The sequence below is a fragment of the Delphinus delphis genome, chromosome 3, assembly GCF_949987515.2.
Source record: "Delphinus delphis chromosome 3, mDelDel1.2, whole genome shotgun sequence".
Lineage (NCBI taxonomy): Eukaryota > Metazoa > Chordata > Mammalia > Artiodactyla > Delphinidae > Delphinus > Delphinus delphis.
The window spans coordinates 79,665,311-79,685,450 of record NC_082685.1 but is presented as its reverse complement, the minus strand read 5'-3'; the positions used below and the strand labels follow the sequence as shown (position 1 = coordinate 79,685,450).

General features: G+C 36.7%; 1 protein-coding gene across 1 annotated transcript in view; it reads left to right on the top strand.

The window, feature by feature from the left end:
- KCNN2 (potassium calcium-activated channel subfamily N member 2) overlaps positions 1 to 20,140 on the top strand; it is a 183,952-nt gene that overhangs the window by 127,105 nt on the left and 36,707 nt on the right. The window contains exon 4 of the mRNA XM_060009004.1: positions 11,566 to 11,707. Within this exon, the coding sequence (XP_059864987.1) occupies positions 11,566 to 11,707 (142 nt within the window). The remainder of the gene's footprint in view (positions 1 to 11,565; positions 11,708 to 20,140) is intronic.

Genomic DNA, 20,140 nt, shown 5'->3' with positions numbered 1-20,140 from the left:
CCCCTGTGGCATTTGAATTCAGAACCATACACTTTCATCAGACTGAACTGTATTCAAGTGCTTTTACGTATAGGTGCAAACAACTGACTGCTTCTTAAATCTTCTAGGTTAGCCTTGCCCGAGCATTTAGGTATTGAAATACATTATTTATTATAAATTACTTCTCTCTTATTTTTCTATATTACATTTAGGATATTATATTGATTTTTGTTTTATAAAGCATGTGTATAGATAAGTTGTATTATTTGAATTATATTTCAAGATCTTAAGCAAGAGCATCTTAAGGTGCACTAGGATTGAGAACTGCTGCTTACATCGAGTTCTGCATTCAGGAAATCTCTCATGATGGACACTTATGCCCTGGGCTCTTCCTCCATCTTCATTTTTAGGAACCAGACTTAATCTCCATGGCTCTCTGACCTGAAAGTTCTTTCCTAGAGCTGGGCATATTTCACTAACCCCCTTTATCAAAGAGAGCCTGAATGCTGATAAGTCTTTTCAGGTCTGTTTAGCTTATGTTGATGTGATACCATTGTGTTCCTATAGGTCTTTAACATAGATAATCGTCAAATAATTATATAGGTATGTGATCTAAGACTGTTAGCTTATTGACAGATGTCATTTCTGAACTCACTTATTCTAACAGAAATGAAAATGCATAAATGAATAATAGAGAGTCAGACAATAAAACATTTTGTCATCTTTTTAGGGAAACATAAGGAATGTAATTCTTCAAATTTGAAAATCTATATATGTTCTGTTACACACTCTTTTCCTTTCGGGACTTTGAGCTGTAATTCATAGGAAGTTTATGCCCTTAGACATATCCACTGATGGTCTCTACCCAAAGATCAATCTTCTGTATCTGTATTGTGAATGAAATACACACACACACACACACACACACACACACACACAGAGGCACGGAGGAAAGAGAAAGGGAGAGGAAGGAAGAGGGAAAGTGGAAATGTGGGGGAAAGGAGAGAGGAAGAGAGAGAAGTGTTTAGTTTTTTGACTTTTCTAAATTAACAGAAGAGAAGAAAAAATTCCAAACGTGCAAGGTTAAAGGAGCAAAATAAATTTAAAGTAGAAAACTCATTTTGGTGTTTTAGAGTTAAAGAATTAAGCAGTTAATAAAAATTGAATCTGGCTTATGCCCAAATGAGTTAGGTTTTATAGGTAACATTACACAGCCTGTCTCTGCCGCTTTTCTCTGGATACTTGTTGGTATTGAAGGAAGTCTATATGGGGATCCCCAAGGTCCTAAAGTCATGTCTGTGTTTTCATAACTCAGCGATAGGGAAAAAAGTAGGAGTATGAAGAAGGGATTAGGAGAAATTCACACAGATTGGGGCAATTCAAATTGAGCTGAAGGGATTTCTGTAAATTATTTGAGTAGTTTTATACATATAATTAAAGTGTTTTCACTTTAGAGCACCCTTACTCAGAGAGGTTTTTAGTAAAGGGTTTAGACCTACAAAATTTTACATTTTTTTTTTTTAGTTTAAAACTATAATTTTAGGTGTCAGTGTTATATTGGACACTCATGTGGTTACTTCTAATCTATTATATACATTTTTTCTTGATCTACCTTTGCCGCTCATATTCACATTTATTACAACTTGTATATTACCTTATTATTTCTTGCAGTTTTCCCCCTTTCTGCATTTTAGGTTTCTCATGAATGCTTACTGTTTTTTATCCATCTGCATGTTCCCAGTGCCTCCGAAAGTTCTGTTATACATATAGAAGCTCAACATGTTACTGAATGAGAACTTCTGAAATAAAGCTAATAGTTAGTTCTCAGCTTTGACAACACATACAAATTACCAGAGGAGCTTTAAAAAAAAAAAAATCTCTGTCATGACCCCACCCCAAGAGTTCTTGGCTTCATTGATTGAGGATGGGGCTTTTGCATAGGTAACTGTCAGTGCTTCCCAGGTGATTCTAATATGCAGCTACAGGTGTGCCCCTTTGATATGGACCAGTGGCAAATAAGAGATATATGTTACCCCTCCTTTCTGAGCCATTTGGCACTCAGCACTTTTCTCCTTTGAACCTAAATATGTCCCTTCATTGGACTTCTTTGTATATGTTTTAATTAATTGGATCACTTATTTTATTTGCTTTTGCTTTAGGTGAAAACTCCATGCACATATTTGGAGCTTGGAGAGAGATAATTTATCATCCTTCTCTGGGTCTTCAATTGGCAGACAGCAAATTATCAGCTTCGTTACTGATGTGAAGCAGATCTGGATACCACCACTTGACCTATATCCCAGTGGGCTGCCTGGTGTTCTGATGATTCACCACTGAGTTAGATGGAGTCATAGCTGAACCTTTATACCCTGTATTGGATCACCCCTGGCCTGGGAAGCTTACCATATAGAGAACCAAATACACCTGCTCTGTGGGCAGGCAGAGCAGAGAGAGGGCTGGAATTACTCCTGTTCAGTTCCTTCTCCCAGATTCTCCATCCTTCCCCTCTACAAATCTGGGAGAAATAGATTGCCTCCGCCTTCCTCTCCCCCCCCCACACCCCCCACACACGTGAATACAATTAAATAATGTTAGAGGCAACCATTTTTAGTATTTATTCTTTTTAACTTTATTGAAGTATAGTTGATTTATTTACAATGTGTTAATTTCTGCTGTACAGCAGAGCGACTCAGTTATACATATATATACTTTTTCATATTCTTTTCTTTTATGGTTTATCACAGGATATTGAAACCATTCCCTGTGCTATATAGTAGGACCTTGTTGTTTATCCGTCCTATACATAATAGTGTGCATCCGCTAATTCCAAACTTGTCGTCCTTCCCTCTCCCACCCCCTCCCCCTTGGCAACCACAAGTCTGTTCTCTATATCTGTGAGTCTGTTTCTGTTTCATAGATATGTTCATTTGGGTTGTGTTTTAGATTCCACATTTAAGTGCTATCAGATGGTATTTGTCTTTTTCTTTCTGACTTACTTCGCTTAGTGTGATAATCTCTAAGTCCATCCATGATGCTGCAAATGGCATTATTTCATTCTTTTTTATGGCTGAGTGATAGTCCATTGTACCTGTATGTATATGTATGTATATATATGCCACATCTTCTTTATCCATTCGTCTGTCAGTGGACATTTAGGTTGTTTCCATGTCTTGCCTATTGTAAATAGAGCTGCTATGACCATAGGGGTGCATGTATCTTTTTGAATTATAGCTTTCGAAAATTATAGCTTTTATATAGCCTGGGTATATGCTCAGGAGCGGGATTGCTGTATTATATGGCAACTCTATCTTTAGTTTTTTGAGGAACCTCCATAGTGTTTTCCATAATGGCTGCACCAGTTTACATTCCCAACAACAGTGTAGGAGGGCTCCCTTTTCTCCACACCCTCTCCAACATTTATTATTTGTAGATTTTTTTAATGATGGCCATTCTGACCGGTCTGAGGTGGTACCTCATTGTAGTTTCGATTTGCATTTCTCTAATAATTGGTGATGTTGAGCATCTTTTCATGTGCCTCTAAGCCATCTGTATGTCTTCTTTAGAGAAATGTCTGGTTAGGTCTTCTGCCCATTTTTGGATTGGGTTGTTTTTTTTTGTTATTGAGTTGTATGTGCTGTTTGTATAGTTTGGAAATTAAGCCCTTAACAGTTGCATCATTTGCAAATATTTTCTCCCAGTCTATAGGTTGTCTTTTCATTTTGTTTATGGTTTCCTTTTTGGTACAGAAGCTTGTAAGTTTGATTAGGTCCCATTTGTTTATTTTTGCTTTTATTTCTATTGCCTTGGGAGACTGACATAAGAAAACATTGGTACAATTTATGTCAGAGAATGTTTTGCCTATGTTCTCTTCTAGGAGTTTAATTGTGTCATGTCCTATATTTAAGTCTTTAAGCCATTTTGAGTTTATTTTTGTGTATGGTGTGAGGGTGTGTTCTGACTTCATTGATTTACATGTGGCTGTCACACTTTTCCAACACCACTTGCTGACAATACTTTCTTTTCTGCATTGTATATTCTTGCCTCCTTTGTTGAAGATTAATTGTTCATAGGTGTGTGAGTTTATTTCTGAGTTCTCTGTTCTGTTCCATTGACCCATACGTCTGTTGTTGCGAGGCAACCATTTTTAATGTTTATCTGTGATCTATTTTTCCCCTTTGAAACTTTCAAAGATCATCTCTCTATTCCTAGTATTTAAAATTTTACGATGATCACCCTCGGCACAAGTCTTTCATTATTCTCTGTGCAAATACTAAGTAGAACTTTCCTTTAGAGATGCCTGCCTTCCAGTTTTCCTGGAAAACTAAAGAAATAAAAGAAAATTATCATTTCTTTCCTTCCACTTCTATGTTCTCCTTTTGAAGTTAGTTGTTAGACGCTCTGTGTTCTCTGAGAATATATCTTCTTTGTTCTCCCTTTTCCCTTCTCTTTTTGTCTTTTTGTTCTACTTTCTGGGAGATTTCTACCAATTTATATTCTAATTGTATTGCAATTATTTTTTTATTATAATTGTAAGTTTTTTAAAAGTCCCTCTTTTTTATTCTTTAATTGCACTTCTTTGTAGCGTCCTGTTCCTTTTATGGATGTTATATTTTCCTTTAGTTCTTCCATGATATAACTTAGAAAGTTCAGGAGTCCCACACCCCATCACTCTCCATTGTCTGGAGATTATTCTGTTTCCTCCCTTTTCCCTTCTTTCTTTCCTTTCTTTCCCATCCCATTTTTGTCAGTATCTTTTTTATAGAAAGTATACTTCCAATGTGTACTGATCATTTGCTAGTCTTTCACGTTCAAGAGTGGGAATTGGAGGGCTTCCCTGGTGGCGCAGTGGTTGAGAGTCTGCCTGCCAATGCAGGGGACACGGGTTCGCGCCCCGGTCCGGGAAGATCTCACATGCCGCGGAGAGGCTGGGTCCGTGAGCCATGGCCTCTGAGCCTGCGCGTCTGGAGCCTGTGCTCCGCAACGGGAGAGGCCACAACAGTGAGAGGCCTGCATACTGCAAAAAATAAAAAAATTTAAAAAAAAATTATATATATATATATATATATATATGCCTAAAAAAAAGAGTGGGAATTGGAAACTTTGTATGGGGAGAGGAGCTTAGTGTCTGGTGAAATTCACTATGGGTGGGTAAGTGGAAAGCTGCATTTTTCATTAGAAAATGCTTGCTGTTAGTAATGAATGTCTTTTCACTGAAACTATTCTGTTTCTCCAGAGAGAAATATATTCTTTCTCTGTATTAGTAAGTTCTAATATAGGGTCAAGAACAGGGAGTGAAGAAAGTAAACTGGGAATGTTGTTGTTCAGCTTGGAAACTTGAATTTAATTACCACATTTTCAGCCCCAAACATCTTTCCTGACCTTAGCTGGGGCCTGGATCAAAATCTCCAGTGTTTCCTCAGTGAACAAACCTCTATCTCCTGTTAGTTGTCTAGCAATACCAGGCAGGGGCAAGCGCCTGGGCATCTATTATGCCATATACTTAGACATCATAATTTCTCCTGTTTTCAGCTTTGGACTTTACCCACTCATTGCATGACATCTGGTTGCTCCAAGTTATGAACCTTCCATGGGTTCTATAATAATCTATGCCTTTTAATTTTGGGTATTTAGGCCATTTATATTTAATGTGGTTACAGATATGCTTGGGTAAATCTGTCCTCTGGCCACTTGTTTTCTATTTGCCCTATCTAGTCTCTGTTCCTTTTTTCCATTTCTGCCTCCTTTTGGATTGCTTATCTTTTTTTATTCTATCTTATATCCTTTATAAGATTATCACTTATTACTCTTTGATGTATTATTTTAATGATTCTTTTAGGAGTTATAGCATACCTATACACTTAGGTATACTATAACTAAATTGTCACAGTTTTATCTCCCCCTGACACTGTATCACTTACTACAGTCTACCTTCAACTGATAATGTACCACTTTACCTACAGTATTTTCACTTCTCCAACCTTGCCGTTTTACTTGTGCATATCGATCAGTAAGTACTTGGATGAATAATCAAGGAGACCTTTCTACAGATCTCTGGTTCTCTCTCTGTGCAGATGTTTCCTCTCTGGTTTTTCGCCCTATAAACTCATGGCTTCCCTGTATTCCCAGCTCTGTCCTCAATTTGGGGAGACCTCTGGGCTCTGCTGATTTCCATACCTGAGCTACATTCTGGAATCTTTCTTGAGGCATTAAGCTGGGGCAATTTTATGACTCGCTTTGGCTGTTTACCATCTCTCAGGGATCATTGTTCTTAGTTTCTAGATTATCTATGTCTTGTTCACTATTGTTTCAAATATTTGTCTGGTTTTGTAGTTTTTTCAAGAAGCAGCATGAATTCGTCCTTTGTTGTTCCATCTTGGCTAGAAGCAGAATTCCCCATGCCCTTTTGTTTGTATAAAAATGTGTTATTTTTCATTCTCTGATTTCTCTTTTCTTTCTTTTTTTTTTCTTTTTTGTTATTGTGGGCTTATACCTTTTTTAAATTGCCTTACTATCATTTTAGCAATATTTCAGGAGAGAATGGTGGATTCAGTAGAGAGAACTGATGATAGATTGATCACATACATTTGAATCTCCATAATACTTTTCACTATATAACTGAGGCTGACATTTGAGATCAGAGCTGAAAATTAAGGTATTTTTGCTATTCATAGTATTAATAGTATGTTTAATGGAAAAGGATTAATAAACATAGTTTGTCAGCTGTAAGCTTCCATTGTTGAATATTTTTTACATGTGTAAAAATAACTTATAAGTTGCCTACAGGTCTTGGAACATAACATGACAAATCTGATTCATATTGATTGATGGGAAAGACTCATTTCTGTCCCTTTTTTGTACTTCTATATTTGTGATCCTGAAGGCCTAACATGTGGCCAAGGGCCAGTCAGTTTGAGAAAAAATGTTTCATATTGTCATATTAATTAATTCAATAAACACCAATTCCCTGCTCTATTCTTCTAAGTGAAGATAAAACAATGAGTAAGGCATAATCTTTGTGCTCAAATTCTTTATAATTTAGATTCTCGGGGCATGTTTGATAAGCAAAGTATACATTATATGTGTTATGACCCATGTTGACATTGACTGATGGCATGAGAGATATCTATAAGAGGCTCCCAGGATACAGAGAAAGGACCTATGGTCCAGCCTAGAGTACCATGCTAAAAATGTTATGTGGAGTCTGAAAAAGGGGAGTTATGAGCAGATTCTCAAAGTACAAATCAGGGCTAGGAAGGTGGGGGAGGGTGGTTTTAGTCAGAAGGAAATGTACCTGTAGAGAAAGAGCTGGTGAAGAGGATGGCATAACTGCCAGCTATTACTGTGGCCAGAGCTCCTGTTACTTATGGAATGGTGCTGTGAGAGAGGCAGGAGTGATGGGCAAAGGCTGCTTCATTGAGCGGGAAGAATTCAGTAATGCTCTTGGAAAGATCACCCTTGTGAATTTAAACAAATATTATGGAAAGCTGCCATATTTGTGATTTAAGAAACAGTGGTATACCCACAGTCAAGAATGAATGAAGAAATGAATGGAAACTAAGAAAAGGAACGTTTTACTTCTTTTAAAACATTAAAGCTGATCTTACAATCTTTAAGTCTCTAAAACATGCAATGCTGTAAAACAGCAATAAGTCCTCTCCCTAAATGCTAAAGTCCTTTTTTTAAAAAGCTTGTGATCATTAGGCATTCCTTACACTAATTTTAATCTTCTTTAATATATTTTAATTAAACAAGCATTCATATTCATTAGAATTTGAATTTTGCCATGTGAGTCATTTCTTCGTCTTTCCCAGAATAGCTCCCCTTGTGGAGAAGGTCGGAATTGTCTGAGTAAGTTTGTGACGTGAACTTAAACTGTAAGAAACGTTTTGAAAATTTTTAACCGTTTAAATTGTATATACTAATCGTTCGCAGTGGTGTGACTCTGGCATAAATTCAAAACCTGGAAGTGTTCTAAGTGAAAACGTCATCCTGTTGATAAGTCTAATATTTGTTTCTGAGTTGCCAAGAAAGAACCCTTTATTGTTCTAATAGTAGGTAATGTGGTCCTAATTACCTGCCTCTTCTTGACTAGTCATGACTAAGTATACCTGAATGTAACAAAAACATGAGTATGAAATGTTATTTTTCCATTCTGAGCCATTTTTCAGGTAGGTTAATTATTTATTAAGCAAAAAAGATAATTTACCATTGAACCCCAAGCCCTTAAATACCAACTCCTAGAAAGATATTTGTTTCTAATTAGGCCCTTCAATACAGCTTTACAGTATCTGACCCAATATAACATGCATAACATATAACAAATAATAACTGAATGATATAATGGCATAATACTTGAGAGTGGTGAAGAGTTTAATGAGGATGGAAGCAATTTGTATTTAAAACTTGTGTACTTATCAAATGTAGGTAACTAAAGGAGAGTCAGTGAATGCTTTTTATTGTAACTTTCAAAGTCATTTACTGCTCTAAACTTTGAAAACCAAATCAAAGTGCTTCAGGAAGAACAGATGAGAAAGACTTTCACACCCTTGCCAAAGTTGAGAAGATTTACCTGTGGGCACCAGCAGTGAAGGTGCCCCTTTAAAGACCTTTGTTTACAATATGAAATCTCAAACTCCTCTTTGTAGTTGCTCTACCAAAGGAACACCATGTGCCTAGAGATGTGTTCTGGTCACTAGCGATGTAGCAATAACTTGAGGTTATCACTCAGACGTGGTCACATTTTCTAAGTGGGTAGTGATTGAGGACACTTTGTTGATATAGAAAGGGTGAAGAGTATAGTTTTTTCAGCCAGAAAGGTTGTCCATGTCTTAAAACATCAATGTAAAATGAGAAAATGAAAGTCAAGTGTTGAACACATAGTGAGGGCTCAACACATATTTCATATGCACCAGGGAATTAGGGCCATTGGCTCTTATACGTATCAAATCTTTGTGTAAATCATGATTTGTTAAGAAGAAACTTTGTCTCACAATTAAAGGTTGAATAGGCCATGAAACTTTTGCCTCCCCTCTCTCACGTAGCCCACACCCACACCAGGGTAATGTATTCCCTGTTTCAGGCAACTGCTTGATGAGGACTATTCATAGAAAGCCCCAATACCATGAGTGGGTTATTCATCCAAAGCTTACTTCTAAGGGTCTTGTTTGAAATAAAAACCACATGGCCCCATGGAAGCCTCATCACACAGGCATAGCAGGCTCCCCGAGCAGTCCACAGAGCCTGGTAGCTCATGTTGTAGCCGAACTACAGCATGGATCGTGTCACCCTAATCCTATGTGCATGTTATTTAACAGTTTCTCAGAGGAAATGCACTCATCTGGCTTCCTTAAAAGCTAGGAATTGATCTTGTTTTTAAATTATAGTTGATTTACAATGTTTTGTTAGTTTCAGGTGTACAGCGAAGTGATTCAGATAAATATATATTCTTTTCATATATATATACACACATATCTAGATTCTTTTTCAGATTCTTTTCCATTATAGGTTATTACAAGATATTGAATATAGTACCCTGTAGTATACAATAGGTCCTTGTTGTTTATTTATTTTATGTATATTAGTGTATATCTGTTAATCCCAAACTCTTAATTTACCCCTCCCCTTTGTTAACCATAAATTTGTTTTCTATGTCTGGTTTTTTTGTAAATAAGTTCATTTGTATCATTTTCTTAGATTCCACATATAAGTGATATCAGATGATATTTGTCTTCCTCTGACTTACTTCACTTAGTATGAGAATCTCTGGGTCCATCCATGTTGCTCCAAATGGCATTATTTCATTCTTTTTTTAAGGCTGAGTAATACGAGTACATCTTGACCTTCCTTTTGGCAATGACAGCCTCTCCACCCAGCCATCCTGGGAATAGGGGACTCTGCATCTAAGTTATAGTGGCAGTTCCCTGGGGTAGAATGGTGGAGGTTGCTGCCCTCCCATCACCAGGGAATCACAGGATGCCCCTCAGCAGGGCTGGCTGCCTGTGTGTGTGCCCTTCCATTTTCTTTTTGAAGATACGGTGATGCTGTCACTCTTCCTTACTCTGGGGTTCCACTCATTCCAGGCAGAGGTTTCTCTTTCCCTAGACCAAAGTAGCAGAAAATACCATTTCTTAGTTCTCTCTTCTTTGTTAGAAAACAAAGGTACCAAAGTGTTAAGCATAGGCCTTTCTGTATCCAAAGACAGAGGCAAGATCCACAGTCTCCCCTTCAGAGGTATGATACTGCAGAGGAAAGCTTATACTCTATAAACTTCCTGCACTTTGGGCTATAGATGCAGAAGCCTTGGAATGATATGAAGAACAGAAAAAAAAAGAGGGAGAGAATGCACTGGCCCAATGTAGGTTGTATATGGGATCAATCCTGGGGCTCGGGTCATGGGGCAGCCTCCTTGCCTCCACAGCTCTGGCTACACAGACATATCGTCGAGCTGAAAGGCAGGACTGAGTGAGTGCAAGCTAGGGGATTATCAGCATGCTTTGGAGAGCAAGAAATAAGGAAGGGAAAGCCATTCCCAGTGGTATCTGAGAGCTGGGAAGAAAGGGTGGTCCTTACAGAAGTTGGATGAAGAGCAGGGAATGTCTCTAGTGACCAGAGAGAGTCTGGGGTGTGACTGCCATGGAGGAGGGCTACTCTGCCCCATGACTACACAGAGCATGCATCCAGGGCAAGTTTCTCTAAAGTAACAACTTGCATGGCCTCACAGTTGTATGCATGGTGGATAATAGTGCCCCACGATGGGCCAGGGTTACTGTTTCACATTGATAATTCAAGCAGAATTTTATATCTGTTTCTGATATAAAAATCTTTCTTCTCATTAGAAAAATTTGACACCTCATAGAATAATGAGGATAAACTGCATCCCTCTCCCTCTTTTTGACTATAAACTCTTTGTGTGTATCTGGTGAGGTAATAACTTATATTAAGCTCCAGTTCTGGGCATGGATTATGCAATCAAAGGTACATTTTCCATCTTCAAGGAGGATTGCTAGTACAGGACCTCCAGGTAGACAGTTACAATGTAGTCCTGTGATGGAGGAATATATGGGGTACTGAGGGAGCCCCAGAAATGGGCTGGGAGGAGCGTAGATAGAAGAGGCTCCCACCTGAACTTATTTTGAAAGATGACTAGGAGTTGGCCCAATAAGAAATAAAGGTAGCAAAGGGAACACCGTGACTCCTTTTGGTACAAAGGTGAGGAGGGAGATCGGGGCACTGCATATTGTTCCACAAGTTGGGCACATCAGTGGGCATCAAGGAAGGATGAGATGTGAGCAAGACCAAAGCAGGATTCAAAGATAAATGTGCGTTGATCAACTGAAACCAGTGAGAAAAGCAATTTTCATATTTTACAGTTTCTCTTTCAGATTATTTTTAAAGTTGAGAAATTCTGATGTCTTTCAGATTGCTTAGGTAGAACTCCAATTTTATTTATAATAATGAGCTTTGAAAACCTCTAAATAGAGCATTTTGTAGACGCTATTAGTAAATTCACTGTATTGAATCAAGCTGCCCTTGGAAGCCCTACTCTAGATTAATTATGAAGGACTGGCTTTGTTTGCTATTTTTCAGGTACCATGATCAACAGGATGTTACTAGCAACTTCCTTGGAGCAATGTGGTTGATATCAATAACTTTTCTCTCCATTGGTTATGGTGACATGGTACCTAACACATACTGTGGGAAAGGAGTCTGTTTGCTCACTGGAATTATGGTAAGTGTCTTTTCATTTTCTGTCTCTTTGATGAACACTCAAGAAAGTACTTTAGACCATTCCATCCATGTGCATAAGTCATAGTATGCTACTTCAATTTCCAAACATCAGGAAGGCAGCATCAATAAATCAGTTCTCTGTTCAGAGAGAACATCAACAGTTCTCATCCTAATTCTCTTCATTGTGAAGCTCCATTGAGGACAGAGTGCTGCTAGAATGCTCTTTGTGGGCTATGTGCTAATTTGATGAGCAAATCTGATCTTAGAGCTTCAGCTTCAAGGTCAGAAGTTCTTTGTTTAAGTCTGAGTTCTTTCATTTCCTATTAGCCATGTGAACTTGAGTGAAATCCTCTTCTCTGAAATGTACTTCTCTCATCTGTAAAATGTGGACCATAATAACTATCTTGCAATGTGTTGAACGGTTGAAGAATTACATTTTTTTTCCAATTATGTAATTAGATAATATTTATCACTTTAACAAATACTTGAGTTGAGTGCCGATTATGGCGCTGGCCTAGCAACTGAGAATATAGCAGGAAAGGGATGAACTGTCTCTGTCCTGCCTTCATGGAGCTTACAGGGGAATGCCTACTTTTTAAAATAATTAACAAATCATTGTTATTTACATTTGTGACAAGTATGTGAGGAAGTAAGATTTCTGATCAGATTCGGGGGGACTGAGGGAGAAGAATGGGATCTACTAAGAGAAATAAATTCCTGGAAAGTTGACTTTTAAACTGAGGTGGGAAGGGTAGGTAGCCAGGCAAAGTGGGGGGAAGGAAGGGCATTCCAGGAAGAGGAAATAGTTTATTTGAAGAGAGTGAGGCAAGGAGGAGCTTGGTACGTTGATGTAAGGCCACCAGGCCAGGAGTGTACAGAGGAAAGAGGAAAAGTGGCATGAGGCTGGGGGTGGGAGGCCAGATCTTGGGGATCTCTTGAGTGAGGTTTGCTGCCTGTGGTGATGTGTCACTCTTCTGGGACACCTAGCAGGCTCAGACATGTTCCTTGCCCCTTACACACTATGATGTGGCCAGGGCTGGTGTGTACCGTTTGTTTTAGATGTCTGAAAATGAAAGGCTAGCAAATTGTCTAAAATTTATTATTATGTGGTGTGAACTTTGAAATGTCTAAGCCAGATGCACCACTTTTAGTGACCTAGGTTCTTATCTTCTTTTTATCATTGGATTACAGCAAAGAGCATTAGCCTGATACTTATTTGGTTCCTGCCTACAGAAGGATGTGAACTAGTACTGGAAGCTCCTTAGTCAGGAAATTCCCAGAATGTCTGAAGTTAGGCATCTCTGCCCAACGCCTTCATTGTGTCCACCCACAAGTTGGCAGGAGAGGAACAGGCTCCCCATGCGAGGGCCTTTGAATGGTAGCCAGGGCAGCGTGTACCCTTGTAGCAGCTGCCTAGGAAGATTGTTCCAAGAGTCAGAACTAGCTGGAAGGACTGAGTGCCCATGACATACATAGAGTGGGAACATTCTTCTCCCACTTAGTAGCACTGAATAGCTAGATGTGAAAATAAAACCTGGGGGCTAATTTTAAGGTTACAGTAGTAACAAGATGACCATTCGTGGAAAATATAATTTGGGGTCATAATGTAACATTGTTTGCTTGTAAAAGAAAAGTACAGTTTTGTGAATTTTAGTGATTTTTTTTCATTAAAATTGGTATGGTCCTTTATGTTTACTCTTGGATCACTTCCTTTTTCCTCAAAAGATAGCATTTTATTATATAGTATAATGCTTTGGGAAATAAAATTTGCATGGATGTATTTTTGGAGGGCCCATAACAAGCCCACAAGGGACATGAATGATGCTATTTATAAACACAGAACTGGTAATTGCAGAGTCTTTCCCCTTATGCTTCTTAGAAACAATTTCCTTGGTTTTGCTTTTTGGCAAGATACCTCCCTTTTATTCTTGAATCAGGTATGACTCAGGGTTTATGCAAACCTCTTCATTTGCTACGGATCAGAGCCAAGTTTGAGGTTAACCTTGCCTGGATCTTGTAATACTTTTATCTTTCCTTGATTTTTTTCTCTGTCCCTAATGTCTCAAGAACAGCTCCTGCAAAATCTCATCTGATGGCACAAATTTTATATTTAGTTCATTGAACTACTTCCTTGCTTAGATGTCACTGGTGATCCTAGTTTATTTTTAGAAAATATTTTATAAGCCACTTTTAATCTATATGGACACAAAAATGTTATATGCAGTGAAATTTACAGTGACTTCACTGCTGTCCTCTAAGCTCATGGTGAAAACAGTCCCTCTGTCCTTAAGCTGAGGAGCTCCATTCCATCTCCCTCTTAAGGAACAGACATTTCTTAATTGACCCAATCAAAAATTGTTTACTTGCATATAGAGAAATTGGGTGCTCTTTGACTAGCCTAATTGAAATACTGTGTAGAGTTGCATTGTCTCTATCCATCGGCCAAATAAATTCCCACAGAGGCAGGCCACAGAGCAGTCTTCTGGGGGTGAGCTTCTGGGAATTGGTTATATCCCATGTAAATTTCCTGGGGATGAAGAGCCTATGTATTGCAGTTACCTAGAAACTATTACAGAGAGTGGCTGACGAATATAGTTTCCTAAGATATAAATTTTTTTCAGAGTCTATAGAAAAGGTTAGTTTCCTTTAGATGAACTGTGTTTCTCTTTTGTGAGACAATTTTTTTTTTTTTTTTTGCTTTTGATATCAGGAAGTTTAAATACCCGTTTGTTACTTTGGGATTGTCTAAGCTAGATATGACTTTTTAAAAAAAATTACAGGCTTTTTTTTTTCTTTTTCCTTTTTTTTTTTTCTATCTTTTTCCAGCCTGTTCTCCCCGGGACTTTTGCAATGCATGTTTAGGTAAAATACATATTGTCACATTTCTCATGAGTCATCTCTCTGGCCTTTAATAAATTGTGAAAAAGAAACGCAATTCACAATACTCCTGGGAGAGCACAGGGTCATCCCTGAATTATCTTGTGTATTGTCTCTGAAGTACTATGATTCTTTGTGTTCTTTTATATTTCAATTTTCTTATTCTTGTGTTTAGGAAATTTTGATAGAATTTATACCTTTATGTGTTTTTTTTTCACTTTGAAGTAAAATACAGTTGATCTGAATGCTAATACCTACAAAGCTTTCCTATTTCAAAAATGTAGACATCAAGAAATTAGCACTGCATTATTTCTTCATAAAGCTAATGAATTATGTCATAGGATCATCTTAGATGTTCACATTTCATTGGTAAAAACTCAAAATTAAAATGTAATTTAAAATTTTTAAATAGCTTAATTTATGTCATGAGTTATATTTTTGGGAGCCAAGGACATTAAGATTTAGGACATTTCAGCCATGGTCTTGGCAGAAATATATTGTTAAACCATGAGGAGAGAGAGTTTTCCAGAATATTTCTAAGAGAGAAACAAATGGTCTTATCAAAAAATAACTTCTCCTTGCCTGAAATGTAAATTGTAAATCCAAGACAATCATGCAAAGCTTTTTAAATGAGTTTTAGGTTGTGTTTACAATGCTATACATAGATGATTATGAAAATACTAAAACAAGTGGACTTCATATACTGAAATGCCTGAACAAGAATTCCATTGTGATAGATCAAACAAGTCAAGTAGAAATTTTCCTTTTACCAAGACCTAACTAATATTAGAGCTTAAGAGACAAAGATCTCTTCCTTTCCCCTGGGTATTATTTTAAAAACCTAAGATCATAGGATTGCCTAATAGACAAGGTCCCTCATTACCCTTCAAGAGAAAACTATAATGGTTGCAATTACTTACTTTTTCCTTATTCTTCTATCCTTCCTCTTTTTTAAAAAATGTTATTGAAATATAGTTGTTTTACAACGTTGTATTAATTTCTTCTGTACAGCACAGTGACTCAGTTATACATAATATATATTTTTTCATATTCTTTTTCCTTTATGGTTTGTCACAGGATATTGAATATAGTATAGTTCCCTATGTTATACAGTAGAATCTTGTTGTTTACCGATCCTATATATAATAGTTTGCCTCTACTAATCCCAAACTCCCAATTCTTCCCTCCCCTATCCCACCCGCCTTGGCAATCAAAAGTTCGTTTTCTATGTCTGTGAGTCGGTTTTTGTTTTATAGATATGTTGATTTGTGTGGTATCTTAGATTCCACATGTGATATCATATGGTACTTGTCTTTTTCTTTCTGACTCACTTTGCTTAGTATGATAATCTCTAGGTCCATCCATGTTGCTGCAAATGGCATTATTTCATTCTTCTTTATGGCTTAGTAGTATTCCAGTGTGTGTGTGTGTGTGTGTGTGTGTGTGTGTGTGTGTGTGTGTGTGTATATATACCACATCTTCTTTATCCATTCATCTGTTGATGGACATTTAGGTTGTTTCCATGTCTTTGCTATTGTAAATAGTGCTGCTATGAACCTAGGGGTACTTGTATCTTTTTGAATTATAGTTTTGTCTGGTTATATGCCCAGGAGTGGGATTGCTGGATCATATGGCAACTCTACTTTTAGTTTTCTGAGGAACTTCCATACTGTTTTCCATAGTGGCTGCACCAACTTACATTCCCACCAACAATGTAGGAGGGTTCCGTTTTCTCCAGACCCTCTGCAGCATTTGTTATTTGTAGACTTTTTAATAATGGCCATTCTGACTGGTGTGAGGTGGTACCTCATTGTAGCTTTGATTTGCATTTCTCTAATAATTAGTGATGTTGAGCATCTTTTTCATGTGCCTGTTGGCCATCTGTATGTCTTCTTTGGAGAAATGTCTATTTAGGTCTTCTGCCCATTTTTTGATTGGGTTGTTTAGTTTTTTTTGGAGATTAAGCCCTTGTTGGTGACATCATTTTCAAATATTTTCTCCCATTCCGTAGGTTTTTTCATTTTGTTTATAGTTTCCTTTGCTGTGCAATGGCTTGTAAGTTTGATTAGGTCCATTTGCTTATTTTTGTTTTTATGTCTTTTGCCTTGGAAGGCTGACCCAAGAAAACATTGGTACAATTTATGTCAGAGAATGTTTTGCCTATGTTCTCTTCTAGGAGTTTTATGGTGTCTTGTCTTATATTTTAGGTCTTTGAGCCATTTTGAGTTTATTTTTGTGTACGGTGTGAGCGTGGGTCCTAACTTCATTGATTTACATGGGGCTGTCCAACTTTCACAACACCACCTGCTGAAGAGACTGTCTTTTCTCCATTGTATATTCTTGCCTCCTTTGTTGAAGATTAATCATTTATAGGTGTGCAGGTTTATTTCTGGGCTCTCTATTATGTTCCATTTATCTGTATGTCTGTTTCTGTGCCAATACCTTGCTGTTTTGATTACTATAGCCTTGTAGTATCATCTTAAGTCTGGGAGGTTTATGCCTCCAGCTTTGTTCTTTTTCCTCGGGATTGCTTTGGCAATTCTGGGTCTTTTATGATTCCATATAAATTTTAGAATTATTTGCTCTATTTCTGTGAAAAATGTCATGGGTAATTTAATAGGGATCACATTGAATCTGTAGATTGCTTTGGGTAGTATGCTCATTTTAATAGTATTAATTCTTTCAATCCAAGAGCATGGGATAGCTTTCCATTTCTTTGAATCATCTTTAATTTCCTGTATTAATGCTGTGTAGTTCTCAGCATATAAGTCTTTCATGTCCTTGGTGAGATTTATTCCTAAGTATTTTTTTTGGTGCAATTTTAAAAGGGATTGCTAGTTTGCATTCCCTTTCTTATATTTCATTATTAGTGTAAAGAAATGCAACCAATTTCTGTATGTTAATGTTGTATCCTGCTACCTTGCTGAATTAGTTTATCAGTTTTAGTAGTTTTTGTGTGGAGTCTTCAAGGTTTTCTATATATATTATCATGTTATCTGCATAATGACAATTTTACCTCTTCCCTACGAAACTGAATAACTTTTATTTCTTTTTCTTGTCTGATTGCTGTGGCTAGGACTTCCACTACAGTGTTGAAGAGAAGTGGTGAGAGTGGGTATCCTTGTCTTGTTCCAGATTTTAGCAGGAAGGCTTTCATCTTTTCACCATTGTGTATTATACTGCCTGTGGGTTTGTCATAAATAGCTTTTATGTTGAGATATGTTCCCTCTATACCCACTTTCATAAGGGTTTTTATCATGAATAGATGCTGAATTTTATCAAATGTTTTCTTCTGCATTTGTTGAGATGATCATGTGGTTTTTGTCTTTTCTTTTGTTGATGTGGTGTATCACATTGATCGATTTGTGTGTGTTGAACCATCCTTGTGAACCTGGGATGAATCCCACTTGGTCGTGGTGTATGACATTTCTTATGTGCTGTTGGATTCACTTTGCTAATATTTTGTTCAGAATTGTTGCATCTATATTCATCAAAGATATTGGCCTGTAATTTTCTTTGTTGTTACTGTTTTTGTCTGGTTTTGGCGTCAGGGTGATCCTGGCTTCATAGAATGTCTTTGGGAGTATTCCTTCATCTTCAATCTTTTGGAAGAGTTTGAAAGGAATCAGTATAAGTTTTTCTTTGTATGTTTGGTAGAATTTCCCAGTGAAACCATCTGGTCCTGAGCTTTTGTTTGTAGCGAGTTTTTTTATTACTGATTCGATTTCATTTCTAGTGATTGGTCTGTTCAAGTTATCTATTTCTTCTTGATTCAGTTTTGGTGGGCTGTATATTTCTAGAAAGTTGTTCATTTTTTTGAAGTTGTCAAATTTGTTGGCATATAATTGTTCATAGTATTCTCATGTTTTTTTGTATTTCTACTGTATCTGTTGTGATTTCTCCTCTTTGATTTCTTATTTTATTTATTTATTTAGGTCATCTCTCTTTCTTCATGGTGAGCCTAGCCAGAGGTTTGTAAATTTTCTTACCGTTCCAAAGAACGAGCTCTTGGTTTTATTAATTTCTTCTATAGTTTTTAAATCTCTATTTTATTTACTTCCTCGCTGATCTTTATTATCTCCTTCCTTCTGCTGACTTTAGGTTTTGTTTATCATTCATTTTATAATTCTTTTAGACGGGTTAGATTGTTTGAGATTTTTCTTGTTTCTTAAGGAAGACCTGTATTACTATGAACTTCCCTCTAAGAATTGCCTTTGCTGCATGCCATGGATTTTGTATGGTTGTGTTTTCATTTTCATTTGCCTCAAGGTATTTTTTAATTTCTTCTTTGATTTCATCATTGACCCATTGGTTTTATAGTAGCATGTTGTTTAGTCTCCATGTAATTGTTTTTTTTTTCTCATTTCTGTGGTTGATTTCTAGTTTCATGCCATTATGGTCAGAAATGATGCTTGAAGTCATTTCTGTACTCTTCAATTTGCTGAGGCTTGTTTTGTGCCCAAGTATGTGGTCAATCCTAGAGAATGTTCCATGTGCACTTGTAAAGAATGTGTATTCTGCTTTTTTTGGATGTAATGTCCTAATTAAGTCTAACTGTTATGTTGTATCATTTAAGATCTCTGTTGCCTTATTGATTTTCTCTGTTGAAGATCTATCTTTTGATGTGAGTGGGGTGTTAAAGTCTCCTACTATTATTGTATTCCTGTCAATTTCTCCCTTTATGTCTGTTAGTATTTGTTTTATGTATTCGAGTGTACCTATATTGGGTGCATATATATTGACAAGTGTAATATTCTCTCCTTGTATTGATCCTTTTATCATTATATAGTGTCCTTCTTTATCTTTCTTTATAGCCTTTGTTTTAAAGTCTATTTTGTCTGATATAAGCATTGTGCCCCCCCCCACTTTCTTGTCCTTTCCATTTGCATGAAATATCTTTTTCCATCCCCTCACTTTTAATTTATCTGTGCTTTGCCCTAAAGTGTGTCTCTTGTAGGCAGCATATTGTAGGATCTTGTTTTTTTATCCAGTCTACCACTCTGTGTCTTTTGATTGGAGCATTTAGTCCATTGACATTTAAGGTAATTATTGATAGATATGTATTTATTGCCATTTTAACCTTGTTTTTCCATTGATTTTGTATTTCTTCTTTGTCCCTTTCTTTTTCTTTTTGTTTTTCCTTTTGTAGTTTAATGATTTTCTTTTGTATTATGCTTATGTTCTCTTCTTTTTGGTTTTTGTGACTCTATTGTATGTTTTTGATTTGTGGTTGCTGTGTTTAAGTATGATAACCCCTTCCTATATCTACTTGCTTTATACTGGTAGTCATATAGCCTCAAACACATTCTAGAAAAAAAAAATCTACATTTTCTTATTCTTTTCCCCCACATTTTATGATTTTGATGTCCTATTTTGGATCTTCATTTTCATCCTTTTTCTGTTCATTGTGGTTATTGCTTTCACAGAATTTTTTTGATTTTTTTAATCTGTGTACTGTCTTATTTAAGTGATTTACTTTCCAATTGTGATTTTCTCTTTTCTACAGATTCTTGCTACTTTTCTATTTAAAGAAGACATTTCCATATTTTCTTTAGGG